The following is a 20,136-nucleotide window of genomic DNA, read 5'->3' as shown; positions in this document are numbered from 1 at the left end:
GAGTATCGGAGTCAATGGAACTATCTACTAAAACTCTCTAGTGCTGCCTAAAGGCCCCTAGAAATAGAGAAGCACAATCCATAGTGCTTAAAAAGGGGACAATAACCTCGAAAAGTTCTTAGAAATTAGAACAACACTACCTACACGTCCTCACAAAAAGACAAATCTGACTTTAACACCTGGAAATGGGAACAATACCTCATAAAAATCCCTAGAAATAGGAATTTTTTACATATAGTGCCTAGAATGAGGACAGCACAACCTAAAAATCTTATAAATGGGAACAGTCTCTCTCTAAAAGTCTTTAGAAGTTGGGACATCACTGCTTAAAAGCCCTTCGCAATAGAGAAGCGTGACCCAAAGCACCAAGAAATGGGGACAACAGTCCCTAAAAGTCACTAGAAATTGATAAACATCAATAAAAGTTGCTAGAAATTGGGATGGCACTACTTAAAAGTCTCTGAAGACAAGGACCGACCCCCCCCAAAACTCTTCAGACATGCGCACCCAGGAGGTGCGTCCAGATGTTCCCTGTCTCGGTGTGGATGCGGAAGATGGAGCGGAAGCAGGCCGAGAAGGAGGGCAGGGGCGGACGGTGGCCCTTGTGCAGGAAATCGTTGTCCTGCAGCCACTGGGGCAGTGACGTGAAGTGGCACACCTGCAGACCACCAAGGCACAGTCCTTTGAGGTCACCTGTTTCCCTGACTGTCTCATTTCTGTTTTCTGGTCAACTGTTGCGAGCGCCCCAACAATTTCGATTTGCACCACCTATATCATTGGGAGTGTAACTTTTTAGCTTTACACAGCATGGCGTAAGTAACAACGCTTCTTTCTACTTTGTTTTTTTCTGGACGAGCAGAATTTTGCACATACATTCACGCATTGTTTATCGTGGCATCTTTTTCTCCATTCATTTTTAGATTCAAGTGACAGTAAAAGTGATTCTACAGGACAAGACAACCTTACAGAGAGTTCGGAAAGTTTCTGTGATGTCTGCTTAAGAAGGAGCAACCTTCCTAGCAATTTTGGTGTTGCTGGCGAGTTGTTCCCTAGCTTTCCCTAGATCCTGATGCTGCGACACACAGCTTGGATCGCGTCCACCTTGAAACGGATGAGCAACTCGGACAACTCTCGAGACATTTGGATCGGCAGCAGCCATCAGGGATGCAATATTTTCATGTGACACCTCGTGCCGGTGATGATGACGACTAAGGACTTGGTTCAGGTTTGAAATGGATCGTTTTTGGGAATAAACCGTTTCAGAAAGATAAGTTAGTATTTTCAACACCATTTAAGGGTATAAGAACATGTTTATAGCGTGTAACCGTGTGTCTAAATCGTGATAGAAAAATAAAATTGATGATGATGATGGCAAATCGCAGAAATTTAGTTGCTGCGTGTGAACACGGGCAGCCCGTGTTGCTGGTGTTATGAAGTTAAGTTGCTGGGAGAAATTGCCCCGTTTGAAGCAGGCCTGATGAATACTCACTCAGAGAAAAGTTGTAACAATTCTGCGTCGCAACGGACATTCTCATTTCTCAAAGCTGGACACCCACACGGATGCAGACCAAGATTCTTAAACTCCTTGTTGTACAATCCAAGATCCACCATTTTCAACTGTTTTTCGTGGATGCTTCGATGATGAATTTTATATTATGACCCCTACGTGACTGCATTCTTTTTAGTGTAAACTCATTCTGACCTGAGGTGCCGACAAAGTGAACAGTCACAGGACCCCGAAAGGTTAATGGAGGCATGCAATATCCGTACTTGCAGCAAATACTGCTTGGAATGTATTCTTGACGTCCAAAACCTATGAAACAGACAACAGTTTTTGTCTACACACGATAGAAGATGTAAATAAATTAGGTTGGCACAGCCCAAAGCATTAAGAGCCAGAGATATTGCAAGCATTTAGCTGTTCCCGTCGCCGCAGCAATTTTAAACGGGCCTCTACCCAAACGCTCGCTGAGATGTTGATTGTCACGAGCCAAAGCCAAGTGTTCACGCAGTGCTCGTGAATCTATGAGCTACATTCGAATACCATAAAATCCCGAGAGATAGCCCCCCTAAAATCGAGAGAAAATGGGGTAAAAATGAGGAGTGGGCTAACTTTCAATGTGCAATAAAGAAAAGTTTAAAAAAAAAAAATGCTATTTTTAGATTTTGTGTTTCCGTCAAACTTCTTGTCGCGGTGAGGGACAGTGAAGCAAAGATGACTACTTCCCCATCAGCAATGTTCGCTTATATTCCGCCATGGCTAACTAGCCGCAGTTACACCAAGCTCATCATGGATACCAACACTAGGATTACTAGGAGTGGGCTGTCTTTCGGTGTTTAAAAGAAAATAGCAAATCGAGCCAAAAATAGGGGGCCAGTTACATTTCAGGTGTGGTTCATCTCTCCGGATTTTACGGTGATGTCATAATGTGGAAATTCTCTATGACTGTGACAACAATTGGTTCTCCGTTACTATGCGGTGTTAGAGAGAAATTGACTGACATAAATGACGAGGACAAAACGACACGTTTATGCAATTCTCCTCTAACACCTCAACTTTACCAGCCCGCACCATTTCCACAAGCCGTTACTATGCCATCAAGTTTTGCAAACTGATGGGAAAAATCTGCGTTTATGCCCGAAATTACACCGCGACAGAAAAGCATCCCAGTCACTGGCGTGGCGTGCAAGTAAACTTGGGTCACAGTAAGCTTCTGTAAGGTGGACAATGTTTTGAACCCAATACTCTCAAGACCAGTTATAACGAAGTCAACGGGAATCGAAAATCACTTCGATATATCCGCTATTTCGTTATAACCGATTTCGGTTATAGCGAAGTGCAAAAGGAAATGGGAAATTGTGATCGCTTCGCTGTAGCCGCTATTTCGTTATAACCGGTCTCGACAGTATCGTTGCATGGCCCCTTCATTACCGTAAAATACCGAGCATGCGCTCACGACACAATAAGTACCCGTCCCATACTTTTGAAACATTTCAAAAACCGCCAAAGGACATACCAAACGCCCGCTGCCCTATTTGAAACAAGTTTAAAAATATGTGAAACTCATAGAGTGCCCAGTCATCGTGGACGGCCGTTATCTCCACGACCGGAGATGCCAATACAGCCTTCGCAATGCTAACAAACATACAAGCTCCATGATGCGTGCACACACTTGATGCTTTTGATGCTGACGCTGGCTTTGAAGAAACGTCACCTTGCAGAGCTCCAGAGAAGCTGTGCTATAAGCGCCAAGAATCTCAAAGCCACGCAAGGCCACCCATGCCGTGCCCTCACGCACATTTCTGCACCACTCTTGTCATTCATTTTTTCCGACTTAACCGAATTTGTGACGATTTCCACGACACCTCCAGGCTTTTCAGTTTAGCAGATACCACAGTGATATACAAATTTGATTGCAGAAGCAAAGCAACCACTGCCAATGTTTTGAAGGAACAAGCAAGGTTCGTGATGCGGTCGTGACAAAGAACCTTGAGGCATGCGGGGAAAGACGGTGGTGCTCTCTATGTGAGAACTTTTGTTCAGTGCAAAGGCAATGAGATGTGGTCAGCAATTCTAGTTGATTCCAGAAACGTTTGAGCCCACGCAGTACAGCTCTTATTTCCCACCTTTTTCCCAGCTCGTTAAAATAGTGATCCAGTCATGTCTCAATAATACAAACACCTCTATTCCCCCAAAAATTGTCCATAATGAGAATATTTTGCAAGAAAGACAAAATGCAAAAATTAACCCTGTCTGTCCCCCTAAATGTTGCTTATATAGTGAGATATTCATATTAATCGGGTTCATATTATTGAAACATGACATTAATCATGTTTTCCACTACATTGGAGATGGCGACCAGATATCTTGAGATGACTGGTTTGCTTGTCTTGTCCCCGTATTTTTTTTTGTGTTCTTTCAAACTTCAATGTGAACTAACTGACCCAATTAACCACCTTGTTATGTAACTATTTATCTCTACCAACCTCCGCACCACCTCCCCGCAAAATGCACAAACAAACAAAGTCTAACAGGACCAGCATCACCGGGCCCCGCGTTCCAATTACAGCGGGGTTCGCTGCAGTTTTGTATTCCGAAACCCCATTTTTATCAGCTATATGATTAGTCTAATCTTGGACGACCCTCTCAAACGCACAGGTCATCCCGCATCCCGTTGCAAGCGTTCAGATTACAAACACAAACACGCCTGGCTCACTGGACGCCAGAAGACCCGACCATCTCAACGTGCAGCTCAAAAAACATTGCTCTCATTTTTTCCTCTTTCTAACTTTGGTTGCAATGAGAGGACACCCACAGGAAATGGCATTCTCAAGAATCCTCCTGTTTCAAGTTCGGTTGTGTCATTACAAGTGTCTTGGTATTTACATAACATCTGAGCTTTCGTGGAACATTTACGCAGAGCACCTAGGCACGTCATTGACGATGCTAACCGCACACTTCATTTTCCGAGAATAAATTTTTGTCCTGTTATGTTAAACTTCTCAACGTCTGAGACTTTGCCATAGAATATCTATCGTCGATAGAATCTGTTCAAAGCAAATCCACATGTTTCATACTTTCTACCTATTATCACACTGCTAGTAATGTAACCTCCGTAAAACTTTCCCTATCATTGCCGAACCTTGCCTTATGTAAACGGTATTCTCTTTTACCCCTCTTTCACAAAAATTTATCATCATTCTTCCCCACGTCATGACTAACTAATTACCCCCTTCACACATATCCTGTCCCTTAGATCTCTAAAACAGGTTTGGGGTTTTCCCATGCAATGCAAATGCACATTCTTCTCAGTTCATCCTTTGCACTTCTGTAGAATGGAACCACCTTTCCCACCAAAATTGCAACCGTTCGTGACCCAACTTTAAAAATGCTCCTCATTTCTTATAACCCAAAGAACCATAATTGTGTTAATATTGATTTTATGTTCTTGGCATAATATGTACCACCACCCCTGTAATGTTGTACAATCCTGAGGGTAAATACCAAACATATGTGTGAGATGGCCGCAGGTTTTCCCCCCTGAAATTTAGAGGGAAAAAGCATTATCCACTCGGTGTACGCAAGGTGAACTTCACACTTGAATGGCCGGTTTATGGCCACATTAACTGGTTGAAGCATTCCGGTCATTTCTCCAGGTATGACGGCCAAGTCTATTTCAGATGCGCAAAGTTGCTCCCGCACATTTTCCATCAAGTGTCCTGGAAACCTATCGAGAGCGAGAAGCGAGCATGTGCCGTGGTCTGCTACTGGCAACTTTTCCCAAATGCATGTCAACCAGGCTTTCACCGGATCGTCCGTCACCTACCCTTTCAAACGCAACAACTTTTAAAGGGATACTGAACCAAGGAGTTTAGAGTCCATAATAAGTGGCGCACATTCTTTCAACGAGCCAGCAGCTGCCGGTGTGCGCGAGCACACGCAACAAAAATGACGTCAAAGACCTCCTCCATTCGCGGTTAAGATGACAGCGAAATGTATGGGCTTCGGGCCAAACGAGAATAAAGACAACTTTTTCATCTACACAGTGGTGTCTGGTGTAAAAGGTAAGCGATTAATAGATCTAATAAGCACGTAGCTCTCAGTTGTAGAGATGAAAAGCCTGTCTTTAGTCTTCTTTGGCCCGAAGCCCATGCATTTCACATTCCTCTTAAGCGCGAATGGAGGTCTTTGACGTCATTTCCGTTGCTTGTGCTCGCGCACACAGGTGGCTGTTGGCCCGTGGAAAGAGCGTGCGCCACTTATTATGGACACTGAATTCTTTGGTTCAGTATCCCTTTTAGGTGAGCAAGTATAGACGTTTGCAAGTGGAGACCCAGCATAGCTTCAGACCACACGGCATGGCGGGAAAGAGTCGCCCACACCCTCCAAACAGGGTGATCGCTTCCTGCTGGCGTGCATTGCATGCCGGTCATGACTACACATATTTAGTTTTCCCCCTCATTTACCCTTTTATCATTGCAATCGTCCAATACCTTCCCCTCCCTAGTGGTGGTTGGGGTCTTCCATCACTTCTGTCGATCCAGAAGTGGTCCTTGAAACATCAATGTTTTAGAGCCGCTACCGTAAACGCTCCAAAAGCCAGCCAGCACGAATAAAAAGAAATGTTTTAGTGCTCGGCTTGGCTGACAGTCTAAACACCAGGAGCCCAAAAAGATTTTGTCTCAGCCTTAAACGTCGCAAGTTTCTTATTTTGCGGATATATGTGTGCTCATCATCATGCTATTACCGGTGCATACTCTTTTTCTGCGTGCGTGTGTGCATGCGTGCGTGGCTGTGTCCGACAAGCGCGAAGTTTCTTTCGGTTCAGACATCTCATCGAACGGATTAGGGCTAGCATTCCTGAATGTTTATTTGCTCTGTGACTTTGAAAGAATAAAGCTTCGTTACTGTCTCTCGGCGAGACTCGTGTCGGCTTCTATCATTGCAGCAGAAGAATGTGGTGAGATTTGTACTGGCAGCAAGATTGTGTAGCGTTGAAGTCGACATAGTCGCGCAACAATCGTCTTTTTTTATTCAGCCCTGCATGACGGATATCTTGCAAGCAAAAAATAAAGCTTGTGTCAATCAAAAGTCGCCTGTCCGCTCACTTCCATGCCAGAGAACTACAATGCCCCTTATGTTACGGACGCATGACAAAAACAGCTGCCGGCAGTGGGGAAGCTGCTGTTGCGACACATGCTATTTCTGTTTTGTTTTGCACTCGTCGTGGGAGCATGTATGCACCGCACGGGGGGGGGTTTGTGGTCGCAAATGATGCAGCCATACATAAGGCACCTGACATAAATGTAGACTAACAATGCTAGCCGGTTGAGACATAAATGTCTCAACCGGCTAGAAGTGCGGGTCATTGTCGCAATATTTTGCGTGTGACAGTTCCATTTCACAATCCGAGCTAGGCATTGAGTGTGGCCGCAACCATGTTCAAAACAATCAAATGAAAGTTGGAATCCACAGAAACCCGGTCAAAGGAAAAAAAAAAGAGTACAGGGAATATAAAAAGAATAAAAATCAATGTCACAGGCAGCACTAGGTTAAGCTCGGCATGGTGGAAACATGCTGCGTGCCAGGCGGCGCTAGCATCGTCCAAAATGGAAGTTTCCTGGAGACTCTCTTGCAAACGTCGCCTATGCGCTGAGGAAGTGAGGGAGAGAAGGAGACGAGAGAGCGCACAGACGAGAGCGCACGGACGTTAGGACACCGACCTCTGGTTGGAATGATTAGGTTATGATTGTCGAACAAGTTAGAACGCGAGAGCCAAATGCAGGACGCTGGCATTTTGTGTTTAAGCACATTTGACGGGTGCAGTGGAGACAAAAGCAGCTAGCTTTAGGTTCATCCACTAATCATTTGAATCAAAGCTCAGCATTCCAACGTCCCTGGCTCCGATTTTGAGTGCGAAAATGTGTGAGATGATGGACAAATGAATTACAAACAAAAGAACTCAAAGTGGGAATGTGAGTAAGCAAAGGGGGGGGGAGATGGCACAAAGAGTGCGGAGAAGACATTAAATTTTTGCGCGCTATCCGGCAGTAGTTGTAAGATTGTTGTAGAGCCTTTGCAGCCCAAGGCTGATGGCACTTCAGCCTTTTAAAATCACTAGGCCTATGCAAGAGTAATAAATTTCCTTTCGGGCTATTTTCAAACTTAGGAGTGTGGCTGTTACATGGTTGCGGCCATTAAATGCCTATATACAGTAAATAAATTAATAAATATATGTTTGTGAGCTCACGGCCAACATTTGATTGAGATATTGCAACATTAAAAGTAGGTCTATAAGACCTGTTTGCTTGCAATATCGACATAACCATGACAATCGTCAGCTCATGAGCTTTCACCATTTCATGAAAGCGTTTAATAATAAAACCAACATTAAAAAAAGGTAGGTGGGGGAATTAGACATGATTCTATGAAAATGATTTGATGGAAAAAAAAGCCAGAACAGCCCAAACAGAAAAACTTAGGAGAGTCTTGGTTTGCCTCACCCTTTCTAAACGTCTCGACAAGATTTAAAGGAAACCTCACATGGCAACAGGAAGGGAGCATCTCACACTTTGCGGTCTGCTGCTAAAGGACAAAGCCTTTGGCACTCTGCCAAAAGGAAATCCCAACATTGTGACGCACGCAAGCTGTGCTCATGCGGCAGGAACAACACGGAACAACACTCCTGCCACGCATAAAATGAATGGGAATCTACATTATCACCATACACTAAATCCACAAAAATGCTCCTACGCCAGACTTAGCTAAGACACTTGTAAGTTATGCATAGATGAAGAAGGGGAGAAATATGTCGTACAGCAAATTGTATAAATAGAAAGTGGTGAAATCAGTAGATGGAGCTACATTTTTTGGACTTTAATTCTCACCCAACCAGGCAGATTTCTGCCCAAATATGTTTACTTTCATTACTTATAATTGCGCTCTCGCTCTCAAAAAAAAAAAAGTTTAATTGTTTAATTTGAACACGTGTTTAAAAAACGCTTTTGGAAAACAAACTTTTTTATTGCAATATTTACATTAGACACAATTTAGGTGCAGGTAGCCCTGCTCTAAGCCCCGCCCAATGGCAAAAGGAGCATAGCTAGCTATGCTCCGTTTGCCGGATTTCATTCGTTGGAGATGATTGACTTGTGGAATGTTCATTATGAAATTGTTTCTCCATATTCGACATTGTTTTATGTTTGAGAAACAAACGATCTAGATAGTCATAATTGTTGTTAGAATATCATGCTATCACCTTTTTCCTTTCAGTTCTAAACGATAACAAACGTGCCTACCAGCATTAGCGAGGAGCAGTTTCATACACTGCATAGCTTGTTGAGCTCATCCATTTTGATGCGTATGAGTCGTTTCGTGTTCACTGAGGTGTTTAGAGGACGACCTCCTCAACCGATGTAGCTTGCAGCAACCACTGGTGCTGTTTGCTGTGCGGATGCTCGTTTTGGCGACGGGACTGGCGCAAGCCTAGCATCATGACTATTTCACTTGATCTGACTTAATTAATTTGTTCACACGTGTTCATGCTCCATAAAGTCGTCGGTTCCCGTAAAAACAGCCCTGCTGCCCAGTGAATCATGCTACCGTCTTGACTGTGACCACGGTTTCAATACTGAGAGGACACTTACTCAGGTAAAAATTTGCGAGCCATTTGGCTCAAGCAATCGGATTTTTGCCTTGCACGAGGTTTGTCGATGTATGTTCCCATCGTTTCGTTCCAGAAGGCCCGTAGCTCTGAAGTTGTGAGCGGCGCACCCGACTTGCCGAAGTGAACATTTGTAGGTCGCGTTTTAATTGTGCGTCGTGACGCGCCCCCGCCTTGCTCGTGGACGCTATGCAAGAGAACAGCAAAAAAGCTGAAGGGAGTGTATATTTATTTCATCAATTTTTTTAGACCTTTTGGTCGCCTTTTAGCGCACATTGACAGACGCTGACAGATACCTGTATTGAATCATTGCTCACGCGTGATGGAACGCTCGAGCACTGCTTTCATGGTCGTGTCTTGTGGGTGTTGCAGACGGTGGTATACGGTGGCGGTATAGCAGACGGACGCAGGCGATGGCGGACTCTTAAGTGCCGCTTTCATTCGAGCGTGTCAGACGTTGGTAGTGTGTGTTCTAATAGCAGACGATGCCAAACCCTGCCGTGTGTCTGCTCGCAGGACTAGCAGGCAGTGTCGGACGGCAGACTAGACGCACAGGACAATGCGACAGGGAGACGTTAGGTTCGCGTACATGCTTGGCCACCATTCTTTGGCAGGGCATAAAGAGGATCATGACCTCCACCTAAATTTCATATAGCGGCGTAAATATTGTGCTAAAATAGTTTTATTTAATCAAATCTTTTTTTTGCAAAATGTTTTATTAGCATTAAAAAAAAGGTGTTTTTTTTTCAGTACTTTTTTAAGCAAAGACAATATTGTTTTGTTAAAGGAAAGCAAAACGTTCTATGTCCCACAAGTTCGCAAACGTTGTAAAAGCAGAGCTTGGTCTGTTTTGAATCCCGCATTTGAACCACAATGAACACGGTTAGCAGCGATAACTAGCTATAGCTTGCGCTTTCGGCACCTCTTGTTGGGAGGCTACAACCGTGCAGCAAGACGTTAACACCACCATATCATTTGGTGATTTTCAGGTAAAGTACTTCCAATGCCCAACATTACTGAGGCCAGGACAATTGCTTTAGCTGATGGTGACGAAGGTAACGTCATTGCAAAAAGAGACGGCAATCACGAACCAACTTTACACTGCGTCGATTATTTTGTGTAAGTGGTAAAGGGTAGCGCACCTTCTGCAGTGCTCTATCGCTCTCAAAGGTACTTGCACGTGGCCAAACAAAGCAACGCGTTTGTGTGATTGTCACCTCCTTTGCACAAGAGCGTGTGCAAATGAGGTGCAATACAAAGCATTACGCTTCCACTGCAGTGCACGGATGCAGCACCACAGAAATTATGCTAGCCTCGACAGCGTAGCACAAAATAGTTGACGCAGTGTATAGATCAATTCAAAGTTCTCATTCCTAAGAGCTTTTGAGCTGTCATAGGATTCCGTCATAAGGTAGGCAGAACTTTAAACACTTTATTTTCATGAACCTGGATTTTTTTGTAGGTCCTGGAAGGTTGGTCTAAAATCCTGACCCCGGGCCATTGGTAACTCGCGAGGAGAACGCAGCTCTGCGACACTGAAAACATACTTCCCTCGGTGATCAGAAAGGCAGATTATCAAACCGACGCTTTCGTTTGAAAAAACCTAGGATGCAGGGCAGAACTCTACGGTCTGTTGCGGCGAGTCCTGCATGCATGTTCCCGAGATGCGAACACCAGTAAAGAATACACCTTCGGACGAAGACACGCTAATCGGTGAATGTCTAAAAAGCAAAGTAGTTTCTTTCATCTTGCACTTAATCTCTGGTGTGCATAAAATGCCAGTTTGGGAGTTACCTGGGTGCTGAAGATCTTGCACTTAATCTCTGGTGTGCATAAAATGCCAGTTTGGGAGTTACCTGGGTGCTGAAGGGTACCTTGCATAAATAAATATAACCTCACTAACTTCTTTCGAGACCATCCCATTTTCTGGTCACGCATACACGTCGAGCTACACGTGGTCTATGCACCGCTTCAATTTACAACATACCGCAGCGGATGCGAAGAGTCGCCAATGCCAATCCACAACTCTCAGTATATCCCGCGACCTTCCGGTCGGGCAGAGTGGCAGAGTGACGCACAGCGACGTCACAGCATCCGCTGCAATACGTCGTAAAGTGAAGGAGAGTATAGTTGTGCTACAAAGCAGAGCAGTTGCGTCGTCAAAAAACAGGCGGTGGAGCCTCGGAGATTTTTACACTCCAGCGGCTCGGAACGTGAAGTATCAGAGCCACGCACCTTCCAGGCCTCTTCCCAGACCTTGCGTACAAGCTGCTCCGCCTGCTCCGCTTCCTCCAGCACCTTGCGCACCAGGTGCTCCGCCTGCTCCGCTGCACGGGCAGGGAGCGACAGCTCATCCTCGTCATCGTCGTCCTGCAAAAACATGCGCCTTCAGTCGGAGGAAAAAATTTGCCGACACTTTGGCCTTTCCCAAAGACGTTCTAAATGCATCACATTGACAGAACCTCTTTGCACTCCTTCTGCAGGCACAATAAGGAGGGCCCTCAAGGGCACACTGCGAGGGTCTTGCAAATGTATGATGTCGTCACAGTCCCACATGACACTAGTAAGTCATAGAGGCTACATACCACAGACACAAGATCCCCAAGGCTGACCCTAGAAATGCTACGCATTTAAAAGCTACATATATCTAGGTAGACGACACAGACTGACCACACAAACCGATCCATATCTTGAGACGTGAAGGAAAAATAACATACTGTAGAATACCGCACATCTGCCCATTCCACATTAAGGACCCATTATGAAAATTTGTAAGATCTCAGAAAATACGCACAGTACATTTATATGTAAAATTGAGCCGTCCGACATAAAATGTTGGCTGCTCTCATGAAACTGCCTACAACGTCACGCATGAATAGCTGGAATTTCAGGAATACTTTTTATATCTCGCTTTGTTACTAATGTGTTGACTAACCCTCATATTTATTTTTCGTAGCAAATTGTATATCACTGGAGAAGGCCCAGCTTGCCATCGGCAATTCGGCTTGTCACCGAGCACATTACACCCAAATCTATGCAGCATTTGGATCCCCGGTCAACAGGTTTGAACCATGGCCGAGGTGCCCGCGATTTGAGAGAAACTCGACGCACAACTGAGGTATCAGTCCCAGGTCAAAATATGCCCGGGTGGTCAAATTTAATCTGAGCCCTTCCTCGGTTTGGCATGGAAACCCCAAAATTTACTCTAGAAGAGAAAGATGAACTATCAAAGATGCAGTTGGCCAGCTATGTTCTAGCGATTCTATGTTGTGAGTAACCTGGGCCCATGCATCCAGAGTGCGCTACCATTCGGTGCTGTCACGCCTTGTCGTTGACGTAAGACGAGAAGACATTCGGTACCACATCTCTCTTCATGCTGCAGCTTAAAATACTGACCATCACCATTAGTTGAGTCTCTACTCAAGTTACGAACTGTATCTATGGCATGGTATTTTTTTTATCGGAAATGCAAGCAAAATAATAATGAAAATATTCTATTTTTACTAACAATTGTCTCATGATAGTTGAAGCCATTGTTTGATAGGAGGGTAGCATTGCTTTTCTGTACAATCTTACAAAAAAAAACTAAACTGCACTCCAACCTCCTATCAAATGAGCACACCCATAGATAACAATTCGCTTTTATGCAATACATTGCTATTCTTGTTCCTATTTGTTTGACTAGGCATCAGACCACGTTCATGTCTATAGCTCCAGAAAACCTGTACCTTTGTCACGCATGTAATCTCTCCTTAGCTCCAATAAGCACGGGGGTTGACGTCACTACCATTATCAAAGGATCTACAGGCAATGCTTTAATCAATGCGATTGGATCACTTGGTTATTCAACTCCCATATAGATAGTGAAAATCACCCCCTTGATCACGAGTACACTGCAATACTGCCGGCACGTCATACTGAAATCAGTCATATTCCGTTCCATCTGGCAAGGCTGTCTACTTTAGGCTCTAAACGTTAAGTTATTGAAAAAATGAGCTCCCAAAAATGTTTTTGTTAAGGAGGACACATGCAGAGTGGGCTTTTAGGCTTCATAGTTTTTTTGTTTTTTTTTTAAGTTGTCTTTGCATGTTAGTTATACGGCCAGGGGGACACAACATACAGGGCTAATAGTAGCAATAAGCCAGATAATTAACTCAACTGTTTAAAAAAAATTTAATTACTGTACATAAACACGTGGTTCCAATTAGAAATTTGCCGAGCATCATTGAAAACCATTAAATCAAATTTTCGCAAGATTCGGAGTGCGTGAAAAGCACGGAGGTGCACTAGAGTTACTACTCCCGTCGCAAGCGCAAGGCTAATGAGTGATGACACCATCGCACACTTATTGTTCCCATTTCTGCACTGCCAACCTCAAGCTTTTTCCACAAGTGGTTGCTTCAGCAGACCACCTAACTTCCCAGGCTCTCCAAATATTTCTAAAGTATGGATTTAGCGGTTTTCAATGATGCTCAGCAAGTTTCTAATTAAAACCATATGCTTTGTTCTACTAACTAAAAGTTAATGAACAGATTTAGATAAATATTCGGCTTATTGCAACGATTAGCCCTATATATTACGATTGTAGTTTTTGTTGCTTGTTTTAAAAACAATCTGAAAAGCTTAAAGAAAAAAAAAGACACCCACTGTGCAAGCTTTATCTTTTGCGCCTCATTTGCATGAGCTCGTGCAACTAGTCTTCACAGAGTTGGAGCACTGTGGAAGCTAGGCCAGCTTTGACAGTGTAGCACAAAATAGTTGACGCCGGGTATAGATAGCAACGGGCAAAGGCGGAGGTTGAACCTTGGGTTCTGCAGCGTTAGCTTTCACACCGCAGAACCCGTGCTTTTGCCGATCCCCCCTTCCCGAATAGTGCAGCATGTATTCAAAGCCACACATTCCACCATTTGCACATTGGTAGGTTCGGAGGATGTCTGTGCCACCTAAAACAGCTTTGCGGTCGTCCACCACTACTCCAAGTTAAAGATCCCAGGAGAGCAGTTGTACTGCACTGGCTTAATTTCTCATCTACGGCAGAGACATGGACGGCGGGGCTGACCAACTTCCAGCTGTCTAAACATACAAAAAACGTAATTACCTTTACTACCTTGTGGGCTACTGGGGACCCACAAAAATATGCAGCAGAAATGAGGCTCTACTGCATGCTTTTACATGAGTTTCCAGTGGCCCTCCAGGTAGCGCAGCAAGCATAAACAGCCACGCACATAGGCATCTGCACTTTGTATAAAACGGTACGTTCACGGGAGATCTGTGCAACGTTGCAGGATCCAGAGAATGTGGAACTATGGTGCCTGAAATGCGCGTCCGACTGGCGTGTTTAAGGCATCGTCAAAAGCAGCTTTTTTTCCTGCATGACGATGTCTAAAAGTTTCATGCCATTGCGGTGGCACAGCAGTGGATGTAGATGTGGCAGACACCCGTTTTACTGCGGGTCTCTCCTACGCTATGCCCAGTCTGCACGTGTAATGTCACCAACTCGCCGCTTTACTGACGCTCTCCGGTTTCACGGTCCACGGAAGCTTCGGCAGCCACGAGTTGGGACGCCGCTACGAATGCGACGCTGGTATTTGCTCCATCTTTTGCCGGAACTTCTACGACCAATTGTCGTAACTACGACATCCGACAACGTGACACGCCGCTTCTTCCGACCTCGTTAGCCACCACTTCGAGACCACTTTCGAAGAATGGACGGTATAGGACGCTCCACGCTACGTAGTAGAACCCTTTGTGCAGCCAGGAAAGCCTAGGCGGTACGGGCCAAGCCCCTCTTTAGGGGCTCGACAAGAGCATAGTGCCCGAAACGAGTCTTAGACCGGCATGTCTACCATGCCGTCTTGCCCACGCAACCAAAGTAGTCCTGAAGCGGTGACAAAACGTGCCACGAGAGCCAGCATGCCACACCTTCGAAGCTCACGGTCTCCGCGGCCAGTCGTAGAAATGCTCGCAAAAAAAGGGGAGGAGTTGCGACGTCCCGTCTTGCGCTTGCTTTGGCTTCCATCGACCGTCTGGCTGCGGAGCGAACGACGCCAGAACGGGCACCTACCATATCCGCCTGTCTTTGTCTGTTTTGGTTTCCGTCGACGAGAGCCTACAGCGTAGCAACGAGAGCGCACAGCGGACGCTGTAGGCTCTCGTTGCCATGCCTACAACACTTGCCGCCGTCGCTGCGGCACTACCGAGATTGTGGCAGGCAACGGCCCGACGCTTTTAAGACGTCGTCGGGCGAAAATCGATGGACCGCTTTTGAGGATGCAGAAAACAAGCCAGCCGTGGACGAGCTGCGGGCACGGCAATGAGAGTGAGCCCTTGCCTCGTGGCGTCCCAGCAGGTGGTCCTCCTCAGGGGTGCCCGGCGGGGCGAAGGTGGGCGGCTCGCTCAGGCAGTCGTCGTCCACGTCCAGGAAGCCCGCATCGGCCGGCAGCTCGAGCTCTGGGGGCGGCCGCAGCACGGGGTTGCCACGCCGTCGCTCGCGGACCTCCATCGCGAACCTTGAAGGTGGACGAGCAGCGAAGGAGTGCTGGGGCTATCGGACACCTCTTCCGCCTGCACGGACATGTACGCACGAAGTGATATACAGGCCTTCTCGACGTGGGCGCCGCCATCTTGAATTGCGCAACTTCCGGTCCATGCCACTGGGAAGTGTTTACGTTTTAATTGCAGCTGTCACTAATGCTTCCGTGCTCTTCTCTATCCTTTGTACTTATTCCGGGTAGTAATGTCTCGCTTTTTTCTCGACACCCAGACTCGATGTGTCAACTATGTGTCTGGGGATGCGGGTAAACGGAAGAGGATTACGCACAAACCTGTGGAAGCTGGCGTGGACGTGTACTCTATAAACATACCTGCCAAGTTCGGAGAAACCAAATCCTTTAGATTTTCTAAGCCAAAGGGGAAGGAAGAGGGGGGTTTAAAAGAAATATTGATAATGAATTTACATAAAGACAACTTCATTTCATTTGAACTGGAGGAGGAGTTTGTGTTTTCCAGCAGATTTTCCTGTCAATAGCGCAACAGTACAAAATGAGGAAACTTTGGGAGTCTCCTAGGTAATACGGGAGACTTAGTGGGTAAGTATAAATTTAACTGCACTTCTGGTCAAACAACTTCATGAAAAGAGTCAACATTTTCAACGGAAGTTTTTTTTTTTTTTTATTTTTATGTCGCGCTGCTATACTCGAACTGCTATACTCTGCGACAATTTTTCTCGGTATTTCCGGGCAGAAAAGGAGAGCTTGCGCACAGCTTTATTCAGCACTTAAGATGGAAGAGAGAATGCGTGCCTGTACTTTCAATTGCACTGCCAAGAAAAATTGTCGCAGAGCAGTTGACTATTTGCAAAGTAGTTTCTCATCAATAATCACCACTGCCTCATTGCCAGCAAGAAAAACTTGAATTCAATTGAATTGACGAATCAAGAAAAGGCTCGACAATAATCATAAGATGAAGCATATTTAGATTTCACAAGGTAATAAAATATACATATTTTATGTAGGTCCCGAAACCCTTTCCTGTCATCATTGATGATATGGGCATTGTATCGTGGGTTTGGCGGCGTTTTCCCTTGTAAATGTGTATGTCCTTTGTATTTGAAAATGCTTTAAACAAAGGAGATCTCTGAATAGAAGGTGGCTGAGAGTGGCTGTGGGGGTACATACAGGATGCTTGAGAAATAAACCAGTTAGCCAAATTTGAGACATTCCCTTTCGCGTCTGCTCCCCACTAAAGATTTTTTTTTGTTTTCTGCACCACAGACTGAGGTATTAAACGACATGGTTGGACACATTTTTCCGTTGTCGTTACCTCCACCTCCACATCTATCATCATCATCCTCACCATGGTTACTGTTATCATAACAAGGGGCCTCATATCAGCCTTAGCACAGGGCCCCAAATGCCTTAATCCGGCACTGACTTTATCTAACTGTTTGTTGTTTTTTTTTTTTTTTTTTTTTGTTTCTTAAGGAAATGGGGGCGAAAAAAAAGTCACAATAAATGCAAAAAAAAAAAAAAAAAAAGACCTTGGGGAAGCTTAAAGGAGCTGTGCAACAATTTTTGTACTGTGCACAAATACCGCTTAAAACGAATCCCTAACGTTAATGACCTATGAAACACGCGTTCGTTTTTCACCCCACGCAATAGAAGTCCCAGAAAAAAATTTAAGAAAAACGAGCAGCGTTCACCCCCTCAACTCGCATCCAGAACAAGCGGCCACGTGATCTGGAGCCGATTATATGCCGCCAGTGTTGATCATAGCCACGCGCTGGGGTTGGCAAAGCGCAGGACACGCGCTGAGTTCCAGACATTGTTATGGCTCGGCTGTTGTCGTCGTTGCAGCGATTGGACACGGGTCACAACCCGAATGCTTCTCGAGCTAGCAATTATCACGAGCCCAAGTCGAGTGCCCACGCAATGCTCGGGTCCAATCTATGAACTGCATTCAAATATCGTCACTTGGGTGTACTGCGATCCCCGAGTTACGTCATCAAATTTTGCAAAGGAGAGATTGAATGAAAATGATCGCTTTTGTCCTTGAAATTACACCGCAACAAAGGAGTTTCTTGGCCGATGGCGTTGCGTGAGAGTATCCTTGAGTCCCAGGTGTGCCAGTAAGCTCGTGTAGAGAGAAAAACATTCCAATTGAATATCGTTGCACAGCTCCTTTAAGCTATGTCAGTAAAGCTCAATGCCAGCAGGATCTAGCTCTTGGTCGAAGGAGTGTCCGCGCTCGCTCGAGTTCCGGCTCACTCCATTTCACAAAATGACCTCCTGATCCGGCGTCTGAAACGGTCTATTACGTAGAGCGGAAAGCGGAAAAACACTCAAAAGCGTTTTTTGTTTTCCTCTTTCCTCATTTTAAGCGTGCACTCTCGAGATAAATCGCGTGAACGCGAGAGGCCCCCTAGAACGATATACCAGAAATGCCGTCTCTTATCAGGGGCCAGAGAAGGGACGAGCGATCGTCACTTAAAACTCGAGAAAGGTTTCGGTAATACAGTTTCGTGCGCCGGAGCACATGTAACATTGTTCCTCGAATCCACTTTGCCGCTAATCTGCTTTGCACGCGCTCGCAGGGGCGCGAAATTGTGTCCGCTGGAAACTGGAGCGAGTCGTGTCGAGTGCGGCTAGCGGAAGCCCACCGTTAGTTGCAAAACACAGTTCTAGCGCAAGTGCCGTTTACAATGGCGCACGTCGAAGGAGAAGGCAGCTGCGAGGATGCCGGCGCTAATACATCGACCGTTTTCGAATTTTCCTGTACCACTACATCGATAACCTGGGCAAGTTGTCGGCACCCACGACCGTCCCACGACGAAAATGAATGTAGGAGCTCCTTGCCTGACGTCAGACTGCTTGATTCCGTCGCGAGCGAGACAGCGTGACGGAAGAAAACAAAACAAACAGCCCCCTCCTATTCGCAGTTACAACACCGTCAATTGTTTCCTCCAACATCCGCGACTCCCGTTTTCCTCTGAATGAACAGAACCCGACAAACGAACGATTCTAACGAATCCGACAAACGAACGATATTCAACAGGTTCCGTTGACTGAGGCGATACGCGAGTCTAGAAAATGAATGGAAAGTGGATATTAACGGGGGTCAACGTTAGCTCACGGCCGCTCCAAGGAAGCCAGCGCGAAATCAGCTCCGTGAGTGTCAATAATCGAGGGATACTGTCGACTCCTCCGATCACAAACTGCTGGGAAGAAAACAATTTCCTTTCTGCCGTTGTGCCGCCCAAGCCCGTAAACGTAGAGAATACAATCGATTTTTCTACTCACGTCCGAAGGTGCGTCGCCTCGCCAATCCCACGTGAATATTTTATGAATGCTGGCCGAATGACTTCTCGGACGTCCCAGGAATCCTCTGAGGCAATTTTGTGGCGGCGGTAAATAAGGCGGGGATGGCGAAAGCTGGAATGGATTTTGCCGACCGAATAGGGGCAGCCGCCGCAACCACCGCAGCCAGCCACCGAGAGACTGGCAGACTGGCGACTGGCACAACTGGCATCTGACGCCTGACGCGACACACGTCACACGCGTTTGGACACCTACACAAACACACGAGCCCGTGACAGAAGCGTGCACAAACACAGCAAACGTCAAGCCGCGTAGCGTTAACCCCAGATGGCGCCAGTAAACATATGAGCTCTGTATGATCCCAATGAACGGCTCTGTTTGAGGCCATGCGCCCGTAGAAATTATCATAAACCCACCCAAGTACGCGATTCGTTATCACGGAAGGCATCCAAAGTGAGCTGATGCTAAAATGAGACGCCAGAATAATCGAGTCTCGTTCGGTCGTTAAAGTTGGAGTGCCTGCTACCTAACAAGCAAATGAGTTGAACAAGCACAGTAGATCAGCGGAAACTCTCGATTAAAATGAAGCGAATTAATAACTACGTGGTCATGTACATGTTAGTATTTTATTGTGAAGCCTCAGATTTTGAAATGCAAGATTTTCCACAATGCTCGCGCGGCTAGTAGTTAGCGCCATCTTTTGACAACCTCTTGAGTAACTCTCAACTTTTGCGTGACGTCATTATGCTGTCCGATCACTGGTCACGATTGTCACGGCCAGCCGGCGTAGGTCACGACGGCTAGCAATCACGCGGCTATGGTGGGCTTGTAGATTTTCAATGCATAGCAGCTTTAGGTTGTTGCTTGGCAAGTCATCTCATAGAATCCTTGCTAACAATTTCTCTTAAAAAAATGCTATTTTGGAATAAAATCAAACCGATTTTGGAATAAATGATACATGAAAGTACTGAATGCGGAGTGCACGTTCGTCGGCTTTTTTTTGCCGGGGTTGCGGTGACGTCAGAACGCCGAGCTCTGATTGAAGGATAGTGGGTAGACCTCAAGACATCTTGCTTCGAGTTCTACCCACTATATCCTTAAATGAGAGCCAATCAGAGCTCGGCATTCCGACGTCAACCGTAATCCTTGCAAAAGAA

At 45.7% G+C, this 20,136-nt stretch overlaps 1 protein-coding gene across 1 annotated transcript in view; it reads right to left on the bottom strand.

Annotated features, from left to right (window-relative positions):
- Positions 1-19,135, bottom strand: part of LOC120837920 (adiponectin receptor protein) — a 29,057-nt gene extending 9,922 nt beyond the window's left edge. Inside the window, exons 1-4 of the mRNA XM_040207565.3 lie at positions 18,962-19,135; positions 15,496-15,728; positions 11,400-11,534; positions 508-658 (exon numbers count right to left, since the gene is read on the bottom strand). Coding sequence (XP_040063499.1) covers positions 508-658; positions 11,400-11,534; positions 15,496-15,666 — 457 coding nt within the window. The 5' untranslated portion in view covers positions 15,667-15,728; positions 18,962-19,135. The remainder of the gene's footprint in view (positions 1-507; positions 659-11,399; positions 11,535-15,495; positions 15,729-18,961) is intronic.
- Between the last annotated feature and the right edge of the window lie 1,001 nt (positions 19,136-20,136).

This window comes from Ixodes scapularis, unplaced genomic scaffold (genome assembly GCF_016920785.2).
Source record: "Ixodes scapularis isolate PalLabHiFi unplaced genomic scaffold, ASM1692078v2 PGA_scaffold8__174_contigs__length_109621045, whole genome shotgun sequence".
Lineage (NCBI taxonomy): Eukaryota > Metazoa > Arthropoda > Arachnida > Ixodida > Ixodidae > Ixodes > Ixodes scapularis.
Note: the sequence above shows the minus strand (reverse complement) of the source record. Positions and strands in the feature narration are given on the sequence as shown.